The sequence below is a fragment of the Gracilinanus agilis genome, chromosome 1, assembly GCF_016433145.1.
Source record: "Gracilinanus agilis isolate LMUSP501 chromosome 1, AgileGrace, whole genome shotgun sequence".
Lineage (NCBI taxonomy): Eukaryota > Metazoa > Chordata > Mammalia > Didelphimorphia > Didelphidae > Gracilinanus > Gracilinanus agilis.
In genome coordinates, this window is record NC_058130.1 from 310,047,811 (window position 1) to 310,068,003 (window position 20,193).

General features: G+C 35.8%; 1 protein-coding gene across 1 annotated transcript in view; it reads right to left on the reverse strand.

Annotated features, from left to right (window-relative positions):
* The window catches only part of LOC123236302 (leucyl and cystinyl aminopeptidase), a 55,906-nt gene extending 39,709 nt beyond the window's left edge, over window positions 1-16,197 (reverse strand). Inside the window, exons 1-6 of the mRNA XM_044662611.1 lie at window positions 15,362-16,197; window positions 13,483-13,621; window positions 11,875-12,006; window positions 9,984-10,104; window positions 9,114-9,268; window positions 4,489-4,602 (exon numbers count right to left, since the gene is read on the reverse strand). Of these exons, the coding sequence (XP_044518546.1) occupies window positions 4,489-4,602; window positions 9,114-9,268; window positions 9,984-10,104; window positions 11,875-12,006; window positions 13,483-13,621; window positions 15,362-16,179 (1,479 nt within the window). The 5' untranslated portion in view covers window positions 16,180-16,197. The remainder of the gene's footprint in view (window positions 1-4,488; window positions 4,603-9,113; window positions 9,269-9,983; window positions 10,105-11,874; window positions 12,007-13,482; window positions 13,622-15,361) is intronic.
* Between the last annotated feature and the right edge of the window lie 3,996 nt (window positions 16,198-20,193).

Sequence of the window (20,193 nt, forward strand, 5' to 3'; positions counted from 1 at the left end):
AAAAAATCAAGCCATTCCCCAATTGATAAATGGGCAAGAGACATGAATAGGCAATTTTCAGGTAAAGAAATCAAAAGTATCAATAAGCACATGAGAAAGTATTCCAAATCTCTAATAATTAGAGAAATGCAAATCAAAACAACTCTGATGTATCACCTCACCCCTAGCAGATTGGCTAAAATGAAAGAAGGGGAGAGTAATGAATGTTGGAGGGGATGTGGCAAAATTGGGACATTAATGCATTGCTGGTGGAGCTGTGAACTGATCCAGCCATTCTGGCTGGCAATTTGGAATCATGCTCAAGGGGCTATAAAAGAATGCCTGCCCTTTGATCCAGCCATACCATTGTTGGGTTTGTACCCCAAAGAGATCACAGATAAACAGACTTGTACAAAAATATTTATAGCTGTGCTTTTTGTGGTGGCAACAAATTGGAAAAGGAGGGTATGTCCTTCAATTGGGGAAAGGCTGAACAAACTGTGGTATATGTGGGTGATGGAATACTATTGTGCTAAAAGGAATAATAAACTGGAGGAGTTCCAGGCGAACTGGAGAGACCTCCAGGAATTGATGCAGAGCAAAAGGAGCAGAGCCAGAAGAACATTGTACACAGAGACTGACATACTGTGGTAAAATCGAATGTAATGGGCTTTTGTACCAGCAACAATGCAATGACCCAGGACAGCTCTGAGGGATTTATGGTAAAGATGCTACCCACATTCAGAGGAAGGACTGCAGGAGAGGAAACATAAAAGAAAAGCAACTGCTTGAACACATGGGTCAGGGTGGACATGATTGGGGATGTGGACTCGAAACTACCACACCAATGCAACCACCAACAATTTGGAAATAGGTCTTGATCAAGGACACATGACAAAACCAGGGGAAATGTGCATCGGCCATGGGTGGGGGGACAGCAGGAGGTGAAGGGGAAAGTAGGAGCACGAATCATGTAACCATGTTAAAAATGATTATTAATAAATGTTTAAAAAAAAAAGAGAGAGAGAGAAGCCAGAATAGACAGCCAGTTAAGGAAAGAGGGCAAACAGCATCTTACCAGTAAAACCAGTCACTGTCTCCGTGGGCCAAAAATGTGGAAGATAGTTTTGAGGCTCAGCTAGTTAAGTTTCATTTCAGTGAGAGTTGGGGGCCAAGAGAGATGGCAGAAAGGACTTAAAACTAGAAGAGAATACTAAACTTGAATATTCTATTGGCATATGCTTAAATAAATGTATGCGGGGTAGGGGGTAACTTACTTTCTGTCTTAGTAATAACTTTAAGAAAGAAGGGCAAGACCTCACAGACCTCTGTGGGGGGCGGGCGGCTGAGCCCTGGCCCCACTCCTGGCCAGGACTGTGTGAAGGAAGCTCAGACACGGGCCTTCCTCCCACCACTTAGGCAGTGTCCCTGTTGCAGATAACTTTTTATTAACTGAATATTATGTTTTTTCATGGACCAAAATTTTTTTTGTACTGTCCCCTTATAGATGTCACCCAGTTTTGATAAAAGCATCTTCTGAAAAAAAAAAAAAAAGAAAAGAAAGAAGGGCAAGAGCTAGGATTAACTGACTTGTGCAGGGTCACAGAGTTAGGAAGTCTGAGTCAGATTTGAACCCAGATTCTCCCAATTCCAGTCCTGGCACTCTATCCACTGCCACTTAAATGCTCTATAGTATGTTTTAAAATACAACCTGCAGTTCAGCATGTTAATTCTTAAATTTAATTTTAAAATGTAACTTTGTTTAAAAAAACGGACACATAAACATATTCCATTATTCTCTTCTCAAAGGTCCTTTTTATAAGGATTTAGGAAAAGTGAAGAAAAGGAAAAAAAACCTCAAAACAAGAAACGGTCTATGTGAAATAAGAAGCCAATCCCCTAAAGCAAGCATGAAATACTTTTAAAAAATTGTATCACCAACTATACATGAAATTTGGGCAAATTTAGAAATATCTCCATCCCAAATGTTCATATGGGTTACTTGTACCTGACCTGTAGGATATCCCATAACTGATCCTGATATAGTGATGTTAACAACCAACCAACTAGCCACCAAGTGGTGATATTGTATATGCTTCTTAACTAAAGTAAGGTAACAGAGTTTTAAATTAAGCAAACTATTTTAATTAAGAATTAGTTTCTAGTAATATATTAAAATGTAACAAAATAACATAATAATACAATAAAATTATAATATAATAATAATGAAATTTTGTAGAATTCATCTATAATTCCATGTGGATCAAAGGTTTTGTCCATTGGCACTTTGTTCACAGTCAATTCAATTTTATTTTCCAAAGTTGTTTTATTTAAAGTCTTTATCTCATGTTGTTCATTTGAGAATTTTATATTTTTATAGCTAATTCTCCATTTCTTTTAAATTCTCAGTTCTTATGGAATATATAGTAAATTTTGTTAATTATTATTTCTCCTATTTTTTGTGACTTGTTCATTTTCGTATTGCTAATTTGATTTTTCTCCCTCTTATTTTGATTTAAGTTAATTAAAGCTTAATTATCATAGAAAAAAAAGAATTAGTTTCTCTACAATGTACCAGGCACTGGACTTAATGATTTTTAAAATGTACTACATACAACACTAATATGGGTTTTTCACATTAAATTAAATCAATGTAAACATAGATTCTTTGAAGGAAATGAATATCATTTAATCAAATGTTTTTTAATAATAACAATAATTAATATATCATGTTAAGCTAATAAATCTATTGTCTTGTGCTCCCTTAAAAAAAGAATTTATAGGCTCTTCAATAGGCAGAGTTATTCCACTGACATAAATTTTAATAATTTTAGATAGTTGGTACTTGAGGTATTAAAAGAAGTTAATATGGAGGATTTTTTTCATATTTTTGTTAATATTTCATACTTATTCATTTGAAACCTGCCTACCTGTTGGGCAACAGATAGTCTTGTACATTTGAAATAAGGTATTATATATCGTGTATATTATGTCTTATAAAAAATGTAGAGTTTGTTGCCAAATTTTTCTCTACTAATTCAAATGGCATTTGTTCTGCTTGTACAAAATCTTCTCAAAGTTTTATAATCAAAATTATCTACTTTATTTTCAGAACAGTGCCTTGTTTACATAAAAGAAGACCTCCTCCTCTCATCTACTATTGTGAATATCTTCTGCTCTTAAAACATTAGTTAGATAGAATAGAGACATAGATATAAAGGCATAGATGATTATTATATTTAGATAGCCTATCAATTTAAAATTCATTATAATATAAGCTGTTGGCCTAATACAATTTTTTTCAGATTTCTTTATAGTTTGACAAAAGTTTTGCCCCTCCAAAAAGAGTCCTTACCTCTGTAGTTAGTAATCTTATATTTAATGAATATTTTGTTATTTCTGGAATTGTATATTGAATATATTTTATCAGTCAAATTTTCTACTTTTGAAATGGAATCAAATAGTTTTGATAATGAATGTCGCATTATAATTTGGGATATGGCATTGAAAGATACTCTGAAATTATGATTTTGTTATTCCTCCAGATGAAATTTACTGTTTTGTTTAGGTCTATTAAATAATTTCTTCATACTTACAAAAAAGACAATCTAAGGTGTAGGGTTTGGCTGAATGAGAGTTAATACACTTCTTTGGAGTAGATTTTGATAGCATCCTAGTCAATAATCCTTCAATAAATCTTGAGAAAAGATTATAAAGGCGAGACAAATATAAAAATGGCTATATTTCATCTTGCTACAGCTGAATGATGTTTTTCAAAATGTGATCTAAGAAGGGACACTAAGCTACAGCATGTGGTTTGTATCTAGTGGGGTCCAGTCATTTAGCCAGAGCACTGTACATAGATAGATAAACTCATTATAATGATAATAGGCACACTATATTTTATGTCTAATATTTATCTCTTGCATTTTCTTATTTTCTGACCCTTTCTCCCCTCATCCACATACATGCTAAATCTATCTCCTCCAAAATTATCTTTCAAAAAAGTTTTTTAAAATTTATTAACTAAATTCACCAAACAATTAGAGGAATTGAATTATAGGATTTTAGACTGAAAGAAATTGCAAAAGTTACTTTAACCCCCTAAGTTTAACCTGAAGAGATGAAGTAATTTGTACAAGGTCACAGACAAGAAACATTGGAAGAAGCTATAAGGCTGCATATTCATAGCAACATTTTAAAATGCATAACACACATGAACATATTATCATTTTCTATTATGTTGTCATGTTAGCACTAGAATTTAGATGAAAGAAGATGAAACTGACATACAAAAAAATTTTACTCTGTTAAACCTAAAAACATATAATTTGTCACCAACGTAACAACTATCAAAAACTGTTTGAGTCTCCCAAATGACATGAGCATATGGTACAGTATAATTAATTTATAAATAACATAACACAGTTTTAAAGAGTAATTTAAAAAACAAATAATAAACAAAAAAAGAAGAAAATCTCTATTAAGCGCAAGAAGAGTAGTACTTACACTTGCTAACTGTTTGAAATTTTTATTCAAGGAGAAATATTCCATGAAAGTAGCAAATCCTTCATTTAGCCAAAGATCATTCCACCACTGCATAGTTACTAGGTTGCCAAACCACTAAGAGGAAAAACAGAAAAAAAACAAAGAATTGATTGGCAAAATATATGTGTTCTTAGGAAATTTCTAAGAATTTGAGACAAAAGACTAACATTTCTGACATCTAATTAGAATATATTTCCCAAAGGAAGATCAGGATGGGGTGGAGAGGATATATTTAACTGCTAAAAAGGGGGCGATATACTATAGATAAAATGTTATCAAGAGATGGAGGAGGGGGGGAAGAGTAAATAGAATTGAATAAAGAAAAGTGTCAGAGACTTAGAAGAAATAATGATGTCATATTTATACATTTAAATAGTGACATTCTAAGCAATGAAATTCATTTATTTAAATGTAATGGTGGCAAAACAAGTTTAATTTATTGAAATGGTGCTTAATACTAATTTTATAATATCAGTAACAATAAAAATTTCCAGGGGCAGCTGGGGGCTCAGTGGATTGAGAATCAGACCCAGAGATGGGACGTCCTGGATTCAAATATGATCTCAGACACTTCCTAGCTGTGTGACCCTGGGCATGTCACTTAACCCCCATTGCCTACCCCTTACCAATACCCAGTATTGATTCTAAGATAGAAGGTAAAGGTCTTAAAAAAAATTTTTTTTAATAAATAAATAAAGCAATAAAAATTTCCTCATCTGTATAATGGGGACAATAATAGCACCTATCTCTCAGGGTAAATATGAGGATCAAATGAAATAATATCTACAAAGCATTTAGCAGTTTCTGTCATGTGGTAGCCCTATATAAATGCTTCCTATTATTATTATTATTATTATTATAAAGTAAGACAGGATCCTGTGCTCAAATGTAGAGAAACACAAGCAGAATAAACTAGATATAAAATAATCAATAAGAGAATTATTAAAATGATCTAAATTTATCTTTAAAATGGAGGAAAACATTCCATATTTGAATACCACCTAGGAAATGGATGAATGATTTCCTACTTTTTATGTTTAATATTGTGTAAAGAAAAACATCTTACATTTCATCTTACTTAAATTTGTAATGTTTTACACTCTAAAAACTTTCCATATTTCCCTATCATGTTTATAAACTGACTAAATTTGATAATACTTTTCCACTGCCTCACCTTCTGATAAGCCAGTGATTTTCCAGTGAGAGAGATATGAATAAACATCACTCTAATAGATTTAATAGCATGATATGACAGCAAAAGTACTGAGTTTACAGTCAGAGAATCTGAATTTGAATTCCTTTCCCATGACATGACCTTTCTGTGTAGCCCAGGAAAGTCACTTCCCTTCTATAGCTCCAGTGGTTGGTGTGGATGATCTTTAAGGTCCCTTCCTGCCCCAAGTCCTATGCGTTAAAAGTTTCCTTTTATTCTTGGTTCATACTGTGCATAATATTGGGGGTGGGGAGGAGAAGAACCCAAGTCTTCAGGTTTTTTCCTAAACTGGCTGAATTACAAATAGCTGATAGGATTCAAAATCAAGATTCTTCAAGAAAAATGGCATGTATGCAGAATGTTGAATTTAAGAACTCTTTAGTTCATTCTTCCTGTGTTTCAATCAATCATGATGTGAGAGAGAAGTTGGAAAAATATTTATAGGAAGTACTTACTGAAGGGAGACAGGCAAGAGAGAAAGAGAGAGAGGGAAAGAGAGAAGACAGAGGAGAAGAAGAGGGAGGGAGATGGGAAGAGAAACAAAGAGGGAGGAGGAAGGGAGAAAGGCAGAGACAGAGAGAGGGAAGGAGAGATGGAAAGAGAGAGGGAGAGAAAGAAAGATCGAGGAGAGACGGGAGAGGGAGAGAAAAAATGAGGAAGTATGGAGAGGAGGAAGAGGGAGAGGGAGAGAGAGAGAGACAGAGACAGAAAGCCAGAGAGACAGAGAGAGATACAGGCTAGAGGGTGAAAGTGTAGAACAGGAGGCAATGAGTGCCTTCTCTAGGGGCTCCCCAACATTACAATGAGGGACTGGAGGCACACGAAATTAGAGCTGGAGAACAGTGCATATGTGGTCATGTAGATTTTTGTTTAGGTTCAAGTTGGAATAGATGGCCTAATTTTGAAATCCAGTGGTTATCTGTCACATTTGTTAAGAATTTGCTATGGGTGATGAATACCTGGGTCAGATAATGAAGTAGTCCCTACCCTCAAAGAGCTTACATTCTAAAGGAGGGATACAACATGACCCCAAAGTATACTCAGATATACAAAGTATACTCAAATGGATCTGGGATGGCACTAATATTACTGTTCCTTCCAACAATGCAAATAGAAATCCACTCATTCCTGACCATCCTGTGTGATTCTGGTCCATCTTTTCTTTTCTTTTATTATTCACTCTGTCTTAGAATCAGTATGGTAAAAGAGTGGTAAAGTGTGACTTACTTCTTTCCCAGAGAAATCCAATATGACAAAGTATTTTTTTAAGAAGAAAAAAAAATTTTTTAACTGATCAATACATTAAAAAAGTTTGAAAACATGTACAATGTGTAACACTTGTGGATCTCACCGCTCCATGAATAGGTTTGGAGATGTATTCTTCTCTCTCATATCCCTTTATTCGAGTCATGTTTGATCTTTATAGTTTTGCTAGATGGGTGAATTTATTCTTTCTTCTTACATTGTTTTAGTTATTTTCTTGGCTCTGCTTCCTTTACTCTGCATCAAATCCTATAGATCTTTCTAAGCTTCACTGTATTCCTCACATATATCATTTCTTATAGCACAGTAACAGTATTCCAATACATTCCAAGTGCCACAATTTATTTGGCCATTCCCCAATTGACAGGGCATTCATTTTATTCCACAACCCCTTCAATATTGACAATTGCCATATTTTGTCATCTTTGCCAAATTGAAGGATATAAGATAAAACCTCAAGGTTGTTTTGAATTGCGATTCTCTTATTATTAAGTATCTTGATCATTCTTTCATGTGGTTGTAAATACTTTGCAATTCTTATCATGAGAATTGTTTGTTCATATCCTTTGACTGCTATCTGTGGAGGAATGAATAATCGTGTGTGTGTGTGTGTGTGTGTGTGTGTGTGTGTGTGTGTTCATTCATTGTTTATATAACTTGGATGCCAAATGCTTATCAGAGAAATTTGATATAAAGGTGTTTTGTTTTGTTTTTTCCCATTTGACCACTTCTCTACTTATCCTTAGTGAATTAAGGTTGTTTGTAAAACAGATTTTCAGTTTCAAGTCATCCAAGTAGTCTACTTTATCTCATAATCACCTCCATCTCTTATTTGGCTAAAAATACACCTCCTGCCCATCGCTGTAAGAGGTATGTGGTTTGTTTCGCTTATAATTTTTTTGAATAGTTTGACAAATAATATTAAAGTCATTTATCCATTTAGAATGTATTGAGGAACAGGGTACCTCTGATGCCTTTTCCACCCCTTTCCCACTATCCATGGTAGAAAGGGACCATACAAAAGCATGGAACATTTTGTATTTTTCTCTTTCGTAAGGTGGTAAGACCAAAAAAAAAAAAAATTATAGCCAAGTGCCCAGCCTAGTGATGAACCTCTCCATACTTGGCTAGATTAGTCTTTGGAAAACAGATTGAGTTTGCTTCTGGGATTATACCTAAAGTTTTTCCAGCAGGGTAGATTTTTATAGAGTTAGCACTTTCTGGAGGAAGCAAAAGAATAAGATTTTATAAAAAACACATAAAAAGCAATTTCAAGAGGGCAAAAGTGCTAACAATGCAAGAAATCAGGAAAGACTAATAGAGAAGATACAAAAAAAATTCTTTGACAGAAGCTCCAGAATCTATGAGTGCATTTCAGACTTAGGAGACCCCTCGTGGAAAGACCCAGAGATGGGAAAGGCAGAATACTGCCCACAGGGAACAACTAGCAGTCCAGTGAGATACAGGCTGGATTCCATTGCTTCTCAGGCTCCTTACAACTGAAATTCTGTGATCACAGAGTACATGAAGAAGAGCTGTATGAAAAAAGGCTAGGTAGGTAAGTATGAGTTAGAGTATTTTATCCTAGGGGCACAAAGGAACCACGGAAGAGACAGGAGTAGGGAAGTGACATGATCAGATCTATGTTTTAGGAAGACCAATTTGGCACATAATTATATAAAGGAGAGATTAAGACTACTGTTACAGAGGTGATGAGAGCTTGAGCTATGGTAGGGGTGTGTTAGAAAAGGAGATGGTCAGTAATGGTGGGACAGAGGATGAATTGGCAACTGATTGGCTATGATGGGGTCTGGGGAAGAAAAAAGTGGGGTTGGGGGAGAAGGTCAAGAATGATTCCAAGATAGGTGATTAGGAAGATGGTCTCATGTTGCTTCTCAAATGAAATAAAGGGGATTAGAAAATGGACATGGGGAAATTATGAGTTCTGTTTTGGAGAAAGACATCAGGTATTAGTTAGAAAGCTAAGTATGAGTTATAAAGACTTCTGTTACAGGCAAAGAGGACAATTTTTTTTCTGTTGTAAAACACTATTGGCATTAGGAAACAGACAATAGACATGGAATTTAGTTAAATATTTCAGTTGTAATACCTGGTGAGCCAGTTCATGTGCAATTATTCTTGTAACCAGTTTTCTATCCATCACAGAAGAAGTATTATTATCATATAAGAGCGTTTCTTCTCGGAAAGTGATCAAACCCCAATTTTCCATAGCTCCAGCTTGAATGTCAGGAATAGCTACCAAATCTTAAAACAAAGGAAAAAGGTGACCAGTTTTTTTCCTGCTTAAATACAACGCCTATTTCTCTTTTCAGAAAAATGCTCTCATCCCTGGTTTATCACTACAAAGAAGGCCCTAAGTCTTTTGCTGGATCACTGATGTCCTTGCCACCTTCCTGCCATGAGCACAGCACTTTCTATTAACTTACCTGGCAGCTGAGAAAGTGGGAGCAAAACCCATTTGGACCTTTGGTTTTATGGCTTCATAGCAAAAGAGAAAAGCAAAAAAATCTAATTTTTCCAAAAATGATACATTCTCTGAGGCAGGACAAAGTAGTTAGCTTTCTGTCAACTAACATACAGCTCCAATAGATTACAAAATTTATCTTTCCTTGCAGGAGAGCTACTAGCATTACACATTAATCATTTTATGCCTTCAAACTACCATATATGTGTGTGTATCCCTATGCAGCCATCTGTATGTGTGCACATGTTTGTAAACTTCCATTGCCACAGTCCTTCAGATTCCCAAGTATCTTAATTATGGTATATTATCAGCCAGCTATTCCTATATCATAATGGCTAAAATTTATTTAGGAAAAGATTTCATGTGAACACTATTTCTGTTATATTTTCTCCTAAGATACATAGGATACAAATGTTTTCCCAAAATGTACATGTAGCTTCCTAACAAATGAATGTTGTAAACTTAAAGAAGGCCAGGGAAATATTAAATTTTTACCTAATTTCTGAAGAGGGTATTTGATTTCAAAATAGTGTTGGTAAAAATCAAGAAGTTTCACTGCTGTATCAAGGGCATGTTTGACTTGATCAATCTTCTCTGGCACAGTGTAAATAGAAACCTAAAACCAAATAACAGGAAAGACCACTTAACAACAAAATTTCAAATATAACTGGAGTGGAAAGAAATTAGGATTTCAAAGTCAAGTCTACAGACTTTCAGTAGAAACTGCCCCCTTTATCCCTGTGCTGGAGAAAGCACTACCCTCAGAGCAAGACTTGGATTCTGGTCCCAATTTCTAATTCCACTTGCCATCCTGGGACCATAACCAAAAAGTCTTCATATATAAATCCTGCTGTGGGATGTACCATCAATCAGCATCAACTATATATTAACAGGGATAGAACTAAAGAGATAGTTCCTGCCTTCAAGGAGCTTAATTCCACTAGAGGATCTATATCTTTTGTTCAAAGATGGGCAAATATAAGCTCCACAGAAAAGAAATAGTGATTTGAGGTTGAGAGCACTAATAACTGTGGTAATCAGGAAATCAGCAATAATCATTATTTCTCATGTTATCAATACTTAACCAATATCCTTATTACAACATTCATTATTGATTCAAATACTTTGGTTCAAACACTATACTAAGCTCTAGAGATATAGAGATTAAAAATGAGAGTACTCTCTTCTATCCAGGGATGCAATATATATACAAATAGGCATATATAAAATAAATATAAGTTAATTTGGTAGGATGGCACACTACAAGAAAGGTCTCCTATAGGAGGCACCATTCAAGATAAACTTTGATGGAAACCAGGGATTTTACAAGGCAAAAGTACATTCTAGTTATGGGGGACAACTTTTGTGTATGTTGTTTTTACTTTTTTTTTTTTTTTTGCCCAATTACATGTAAAAACAATTTCCAACATCTGCTTTTTTAAAATATCGAGTCTCAAATTCTACCCACCCACCCTCACCATTTCCCTGTTAGGGATGGTGAACAATCTAACATAGATTCTACAGGTGCAATTATGTGAAACATTCTTCCATATTAATCCTTTTGGGGAAGGAAACTCAAAACAAAAAAAAATGCAAAAGAAATACTCTGTTCTGGATTTAGACTCCAACAGTTCTTTCTCTGGAAGCAGATGGCATTTTTTATCAAAAGTCCTTTGGGACAGTTTTGGATTAATGCATTGATAAGAATAGCCGATTTATTCACAGTTGTTCATCACACAATATTGCTCTCACTGTATACAGTGTTCTCCTGGTTCTGCTTACTTCACTCTGCATCAGTTTATGTAAATCTTTCCAGGTTTCTCTGAGCTGGGGACAACTTTTACAGAGGTACAGAGATGGGAGATGTATGTATGGATCATACATGGAGAATAACAACAAGGTCAGTTTAGCTTTGGTCCAGAAAATGTTAAGTATTTGGGAGGGAGTGGGGGAGAGAGAGAGAGGGAAGGGGGGAGAGAAAGAGGGGAGAAGGGAGGTGAGGAGAGAGGAAGAAGGGGAGGGAGGGAGACGGACAGAGAAGGAGAGGGAGAGACAGAGACAGAGAGAGACAGAGACAGAGAGAAAGAGACAGACAGACAGAGACAGAGAGATTCATTCCTAGTTTTCTAGGAAATATTATCACAGTTGACCAAGTTTCTCTTTTAATCAAACATCTGTATCAGATGAACTTCAAATTGTTTATTTCCAGTTACTAGATCAGATCTATCACAGTTTCTTTAGATAACAGCTAAACACAAAGTAGAATGTTTGGGACATAAAAATAAGTTTATTTGGAAGTCATGATTTTTCTGTGAAAAGACAGCAATTAGAATTTTTAACAGTTCACTCATCTGCAACAGGCTTAAAGGCATATGAAATAACATACCAGAGTTCCATTTGTCTCCTGGGTCATATTCTTCAATTCTCCCACAATGAAGGCAACTAGATATGTACTCATTTTCACGCTCTCAAAAAATTCATCCTTAATAAGCCCACCTTCCACTGGAACAGATGATTTCTATAAAGAAAAGGGTGAGGGGAAGAGTCATGACAAATAAATATGAAAAGATGATGGACAATAAAGATTTTAGTATATTTTATATCTGTAAGCATAAGTTTACATATTAGAGTTGATGTCTCTTTCTTTAACCAATAAAATAATACTAGATGCCAACCTCATAAAGAATGTATAAGTATCCAAAATAAAAGCATAGATTAGCTTATTTTATGTTTTATTAAAATTAATTAAGTGCTTTCCTTATAGGCTTTGATGAAATTAATATCAGTATTATACCCATTTTACAGATGAGAAAACTGAGGTTTAGAAAGGTTGAGATATGTGCACAAGTTATTCAGGTAGCAAATGACAAAGCCAGGACTTAAAGCTAGGACTTGAACCCAGGCCAACGAATGCCAAATCCAGTGCTCTTTCCACCACAACAAGCTACTTCGCCATATCAAACGTTAAGTTCTTCAGAAATAGTAAAACTCAACTTTACTGGCACAGATACTTCAATCTGGGGGCTGAATAAGGGGATATGGTTATATCGTTGGAAAGCAAAGAGCTAAAAATTCACTTCTATAGGAATAGACAACATTGCTGTCTAGAGCCATAGAGAGGATTCTCTTGCATTTCTCATTATAAATTAAGAAAAAGTTGCTTCCTGGTTAACAAAGCACAGCTAATATTTGTCTATTTTGTTCCAAGAAATGCATGAAGTGTTCTCCAAACCTTCTAAACTACTATATAAACATATATTTTTTGAATGGCTATAAAGCACATCAATAGGAATCACAGAATTTCAGAGTTGGAAAGAACCTCAGAAGTCCTCTAGTCCAACTTGTACTGGATCATTTTTGTTTATTGAACCTAAGTGTGCAAGATGGCATTTATACCTATTAAATGTCATCATTTTTGAACTAGCCCAATGTTCTAGTATCTTGAAGTCTTTTTTGCATCCTTTTATCCAATGTGTTAACTATTCTTCCCAGTTTTTTAATTTGCAAATCTGAACCATATATGTTTTTAATTCAAGTCACTGGGGGTGGGGGGGAACATTAAACTACCACAGAGTAAAGCAAAGATTCCTAAAGTACTCCATTAGAAGTTTCCTTCCTGGATGACAGCAATCCATTCATGATTATTTTAAGTCTCTCATTCAGCTGGAATTCACTAAAGTATATGACACATTATAGGAAATAGGTCTAAATCAGTTTCTTGTCAAATTGCTAACTAATTGAACAAAATACATTTTAAGAAATAAGGTCTTGCCCAGTTTTTATTTTCTATAGGTTTATCAACAACTAATCTTCCTGAAAATATTTTTAATTCCTTTAAAGGTTTTCTAAGTAAGAATACAAATACATACTAAGACACTTCTAATTGTGCTATTTCATGTGGTAGAGAATGTACTATATTCTTTGCCACAACTAAGATGAAACAAACCACTGAGAGTCACAAAAGAGTGTTTACATTCAAAGAACAATATTTTACCTTAGGCATATTTGACAAAGCTGTATATTGTTCCTCCCTCACAATCTTGATGACAAATGTTGCTTTAAATGCTGGTTCATCAAAACAAGGAAAAGCAGACCTGGCTGCAAGAGGTTCAAACTGAGTTGCTGCAAAGTACCTAAAAGAACATGAAAAATGCATGAAAAAAACTGCAAACAAAAGAATAAACCAGTCTGTCTAAGACTTCACTTCATCAGTGGCAACCTTATTGTTAATATCGAATTTGAAAATCATGAACCAAAAACCTCAGTGTTCAAATTATACCTACTGATCTCCTTTACCCTTTCCTCCTGAAACAAATCAAAAAACTTTTCTCATTCCTTCTCCTTTAACTGAGGAGACATGTGAGAATTTAGGCTGCATTTATTACTTTTTAAAATTATTATAAAGAAAAAAAGAAAGGCAGGTTATTGTAACAGACATCAAAACAAAGGAAGAAACAGGGACCTGGTGTCAACAGAGCACTTGGATATGTTCAGAGTTCTTTTAGGATGACTATGTCACTGTCACACATTTTACATGTTGCTAAATTCCCTGCATACTACCACATAGTACAGAAACATCTCACATCCATCTTCCTTCACTCACACGGAAACTACAATTGTTTAACTGGACTCCTAGTTTCCAGTTTCTGAGCTCTTGCACAAATTCTGATCCTCAGTTCCTGGAATGCACTATTTCATTGCAGCTTCTTAGAATCCCAAGCTTCCTTGAAGACTGGACTCAAGGGCAAACTCCTGCAGAAAGACTTTGTTGGTGCCCTCTCTCTCTCATCAAATAAGATTGTGTATACTTGTCTATTTACATGTTATATCTTCTCTCGGTAGAAAGTATGCTTACTGAGGGAAAGGGACTGTTTAAATTTTGTCTTTCTTTCCTCAGTAGTGCATTGAACAGAGTAGGCACTCATAAATGCTTGTTGGTATATATTGGATTATTTTACTTGGTATCTGACATGGCTTCATGTAGAGGATTTCCAAAAAAGAATGATATTTTGGATCCAGATTGTTAGGATGAAGAGAACTCCCTGTAAAGGAAGTTCTTCCACCAATGCAAATTTTGTACTCTTCTGCAGCTGAGAGTCTTAGAAACTTTCTAGAGCTCAAAAAGTCTTACAGTAAAGATGAGAGATAGGCAAATACAAAATGGGACTGCATATAAAAACTTATTAAAGTAACTGGCTCTGCTTGAGAAAAATTCAGAAAAATGTTGTGAATTATATAAGAAAAATTGCAAATGAAAGTGTGTACCAGATTATAAGAGATGGGGTATATCTTTCACTTTTCTAGCACAACTTTTGTCACCTAATTGAGGCTCATAGAGATTTCATTTTCAGGTAAGAAACACAAATCTAAAGTAGGCAGTTGTATTTTTCAAATAACCCACTCACACTAGTGATATAAGAAAATACATACAGAAAACTACATCTCTGTCATCCTATACTCCCTTGCCATTGACCCAACTTATTTTCCTTTAAACAAGAGGCAAAAAAGATGACCCAAGACATAAAATAGATACAAGGTCTCAACATCTCTCTCCAAAAGGAATCAGTGGTCAAGTAGATTAATCTTTCAGGATTATGAAAACCTTAGGACAGCTAAAAAATAAATAATAGAAAGGCAGATCTAAATGTCAGAGAAACATATGCTCTGTTTGCCATTAAAGCTCTACTCATTTTCAAACATATGTTCAAAGTTTTGATACCATATGAAGGAAAAAGAATGTATCCTGTGCATTATTTTTCATGCAACCACCAAAGCAAACAGTTGCATTTTGTTTCTTTGATCTGGCTGACAGCAAGTCAGTCTCAAAAATAACAACAGATCCTTGAACAAAAGAACTTAAAAGAATTACATACTTTTTGTTTTTCTTTTCATCTTCATATGTGACTCCATAAAATCCATAGTAGTTGTTAGATATATTTGCTGAATAGTTTATCTTCAGGGTATAGTTGTGTCCTTCCAGAAGTGCTTCAGGTGCTATGATTGCAATTTGGTCATGAAATTTATATTCCAAGAATTCAACTTGTTTCTCTTGCTTTGAAACTTCTGAAGCAAGCAATACATTTGAGATATTATGCCCAGAGCTATGGAGAATAATATTCCGAGTGACTTTAAGGACCCGAACCTTAATCTCCACAGAACCCTCAAATTGCATTGTGGTAAGGTTTGGGTATATGTTGAGTTCATATTGTAATGGCATTATGTTTTGGGGAAGTCTAATCTGAGCCCAGGGAAACAACTTCCCATTCGTTGCAATAGGTTGTATTAATTCCATGGACTGATTTTTTTTATGGCAGCCTTCTTTGGTAAAGGTACACCGGGGAAGAAGGTAAATCACCATTATTACAGAAACAGCAACCACAAGGACAAAAGTACAAACTAGCATGGTCCTTGCAGAGGGCAATGAACAGGCCCCATCTGGACCCTGTCTATAGCCGGTTATGTTATTCCGAAGACCTGAGCTTCTGTTCATGAAAGACATGCCCAGCAGTTTTGCAGATGATTCGTAATCCTCTTCATCCTCATCCATCTCATGTTCTCCAAGACCACGAACAAGTAGTCTTGAGCCCCGAGGTTCATATTCCACCTCATCAGGTTCCAGGGGATGTAAACAAGGCTCTTTGGCTAAATCCACCACATCTGGTTCTTCCTCAAACATGCTGTTTTCAATCATGTTCCTGGGGAGCTGAAGCCGATCTAAAAAATAATAATATTGTGTTTTTAAAAGTATACTTTGTTTTTTAAATGCATTCATTTAATGAACAGCATAGAAAGCAGCAAGAAATAAAATGCTAATAATGAAATTACTTCTGTAGAAAGCACTAACATTTTGGAATCTCTAAATCACTTAAATTTTTTGCCATTGTGGTACACTAAACCCACTTAAAAAAAACACCAAAAAACAACCCTTTACCTTTTGTCTTAGAATCTATACTATGTTTTGGTTGCAAAGCAGATAAGCGGTAAGGACTAGGCAAAAGGAGTTAAATGACTTGGTCAGAGTCATAAAGCTAGGAGGCCTCAACAAGATTTGAACCCAGAACTTCCCATTTTTTGGCCAGTAATCCACTAAACCACTTAGCTGTCTCCTACCATCCTCCAGCCCTCCACTATATTGTTTAATTTTTAAATTTTTCCATGGTTACATGATTCATGTTTTCTCCCTCTCCTCATCCCTCCCCACTCCCAGAGTTGACAAACAACGCTATATTCTTTTTTTTAAACAAATTCTTGCTCTCCAAAGCAAAAAAGATCAAATTGTGAAAAAGAAGCCTCCACAATCAAGACACACCATGAATCTGTTATACTGTAAACCAGATTGATAACAGTAAAGATGGAAGATTTGCTTTCTTAAAGGAAAAAATATCTGTAATTAAATAATAAACTGAAATCAGACCCCTTTCTTAATAGAACACCACTTCATCCATTTTCTACAAACTTAGCAACATTGCCTTTGGGGAGAGAAGCATTAAGTGAATAAGTGTATGCTCTCAACGGCCTCAAAAGGTGACAAGTTAAACTTTTCATACTCTTATTCATAAGAGAAACCCTCAGAAACTCATTTACATTCACATACAAATAAAACAAGCGTGGTTGTCTTGTTTGCTTGACCCTAAAGGAATAGAGGAGCAGCTAGGTGGTACAGGCAGATAATGTAAGATCTAGAGTTAGGAAGACTCATTTTCCTTATGACCTTATGACCTTAGAAACTTGCCTAGCTGTGTGACCCTGGGCAAATCCTTTGACCTCATTTGCCTTAGTTTCCTTGTACTGGAGAAGGAAATGGCAAATCACTCCAGTATCTTTGCCAAGAAAATCTCAAATGGGGTCATGAAGAGTCAGACATAATTGAAAACTAATAAATAACAACAACAAAGGATTAAAAGGGCAGGGACACTTGCTAAAAAGGTAAGAAAGACTGACAGGTAGTAGTCTAGCAAAGGAGGAAGACAAAAAACTATTTAAAAAAAATTTTTTTTAAACTTGTGAAACTTCTAGAATTAAATAACCCTACCTTAATAGCCCCTGAGGAATCTTTCATATATTTAAGAGTCATCACTAGAAGATTAAATTATGTTCGGTATTTTCTTTAAGGTAGGGAGTTGTAGCATTTAGAAAGATATTTGTCAAAGAGTAATTCAATTCAACACACTTTTTTGTCATATGGACAATTCACTTATGTGAAAGACCTCATTTGCTCCAAAGGTGCTAGATAAATGAGGTATTGATATAATTTTTTAAAGGTAAATTATTAAAAGCTTAATATCTAGCTGTGTAACCCCGGGCAAGTCACTTAACTCCAGTTGCCTAGCCCCTACTATTTTTCTGCCTTAGAACCAAAACATAGAATTGATTCTAAGACAGAAGGTGAGGATTTTTTTTTGGTAAACAAACTGAGTTATAATTCTGTTTTTTAAACAGACAGTTCTTAAATTTACCTTAGATTTACTTTTTCTTAGTCTTTCTCTTTGGGGTTGTGGGCTCCTTTCTCTACTACCCCACTTAATTTAATTTCTCTATTCTTTATTCTCTGATATATTTTTCATTGGATATAATTTTTTGGGTATCCTCTACTGTCTTCTATATTATTAAAATACAAAACTATGATCTTATTATTTCTAGAATAGTTAGAAAATATTAAATCTCATTATTACATCTCTATTTATGTTAAATCTTAACTAAAGGTAATAACAGGCTTAAAGTATATAATTACTTTTTTAAGTGACTGATCAATTTATATTTCCTATTTGTCTCTATTCATAAGCTATCTTTAGCTCTGGATAGGCATAAGAGCTAGACATGTGACTGCAATGGTAGAAGAAACTGCAGGTAAGGAAGCTCTATCAGGGCAGGCTGCCATCTTAGCTGCAACTTCCTTCCAAGAGGACCAAGGACATCAAGGGGTGATGTAAAATGGATTTAAGTGAGGCACAAAGTCATCGGTCTCACTTCAGTCATCAAAGTCCAGCAGCAAGGTAAAAGTCAGGATGCCTTGGCAATAGCCTGGGATGCACTAGATGGTTTGGGGCATCCTCAAAGTCTTACCAAGTTCTCAGCTCTCCACAGTGCCTACTTCAGCTGCTTTCATGGACTTTGTAACAAATTGTTCTCATTCACCCATTCCACCAGAGGAAGTCTTCACATGCACAGCGTAAACAGCCTCTAATTCAGTGAAGGGTGTAAGGCCCTTTGGTTACCCTAAACCTGTCACCTGACTCCAAGCTGTGGCTCCAAAGAGTTAGGGTAACACAATATGTGTCAGAGGCAAGACCTGAACCCCAGACCTTCCGGTTTGTGCCATGTTGTCACTAGTTGTGGCCTTCTGTTGATAATTTATTTCAGGTCTTAACTATCTTTGTAGAAAACTCCTCTGTTCTCAAAAAAATATGGTAAAATTTATAGTATATATAATTAAGACTTTTGTATATTTTTATTCAATGTTGACATTTTCCTTTTTAAAAATTTAATATTGTTGAGTTCCGGGTTAAGATGGCGGCAGAATAAGAAGCAGCTCTTAACCTCTCCTGACCAAAACACACAAAACTCCTCAAGGGGACATAAAAACAAGTCCAGACGAACGGAGGAACCCCACAACAGGGCACAGCGTGGAAGGTACGTGGAATCGAGGCATTTCCATGCTATAAAGGGGTAAAACAGCTCTCACTAAATCGCAGGTTGAGCAACCACCCGACCCCCACCCCTCCACACACAACACCTATAGCGCCGAAGCCAGCTAAAAAAGAAATAGAGCAAGTTTGGGGCACCCATCGAGTCATTGGCAGCTCCGGGGCCTGTTCCTGAGAGCAGCAAGATTAAGGACCCCAAAAAGCTAACGAACGCACACAAAATTTGAGCGTGGGAGCGGGGCGCCGAGAGCAGACGCAGAGTGCAGAGCGCGGGCTCAGAGCACAGGCACGGGAGGAGGCGTGGGTGGAGGCAGACACAGCCACAAGCCAAAGCTCTGAAACCCTGAGTGGGGAACCAGTGCAGACAGGTATACGACTGTGGAAGCAGCGCCCTGAGACTTGTAAAGAAACCTCCTGCAGAGGATCAAGCAAGGGGGTCCATCGGGGGCTTGACCGCGGACAGACCCTGAGTGCAAGGATAAACCTGAGAAGCTGCTGGGCTAAGGATGGCTACCCAGTCTCAGGAAGTTCAAAAGAGAAAGATTAACAACAAGAAAAAGAAGTCTTTAACACTCGACAACTTTTACACAGAGAAAATCCAGACAACCGAGCAAACAGAGGAGGAGAACAAACAAGCATCCAGACCCTCCTCAAATAAGGAAAACTCCTCACAAGCTATGGAAGAGTTCAAAACTAAGATTTTGAGGAAAATGGAAGAGATATGGCAAGAAAATAACTGTTTAAAAGGTAGAATCTTGCAATTGGAAAGTGAGGCTCAGAAACCAAATGAACTGATAAGCAAATTGAACACCAGAAATGACCAGATTGAAAAGGAATACCAGAAGATTATGGCCGAAAACCAGAAGATTATGGCCGAAAACCAGAAGATTATAGCCGAAAATCAAAAGAGCATAGCCGAAAACCAAAAGATTATAGCCGAAAATCAATCTCTAAAGGCTAGAATTGAGCAAGTAGAAGCTAATGATCTCCCAAGACAACAAGAACAAATAAAACAAAGTAAAAAGACTGAAAAAATAGAAGGAAACATGAAATATCTCAAT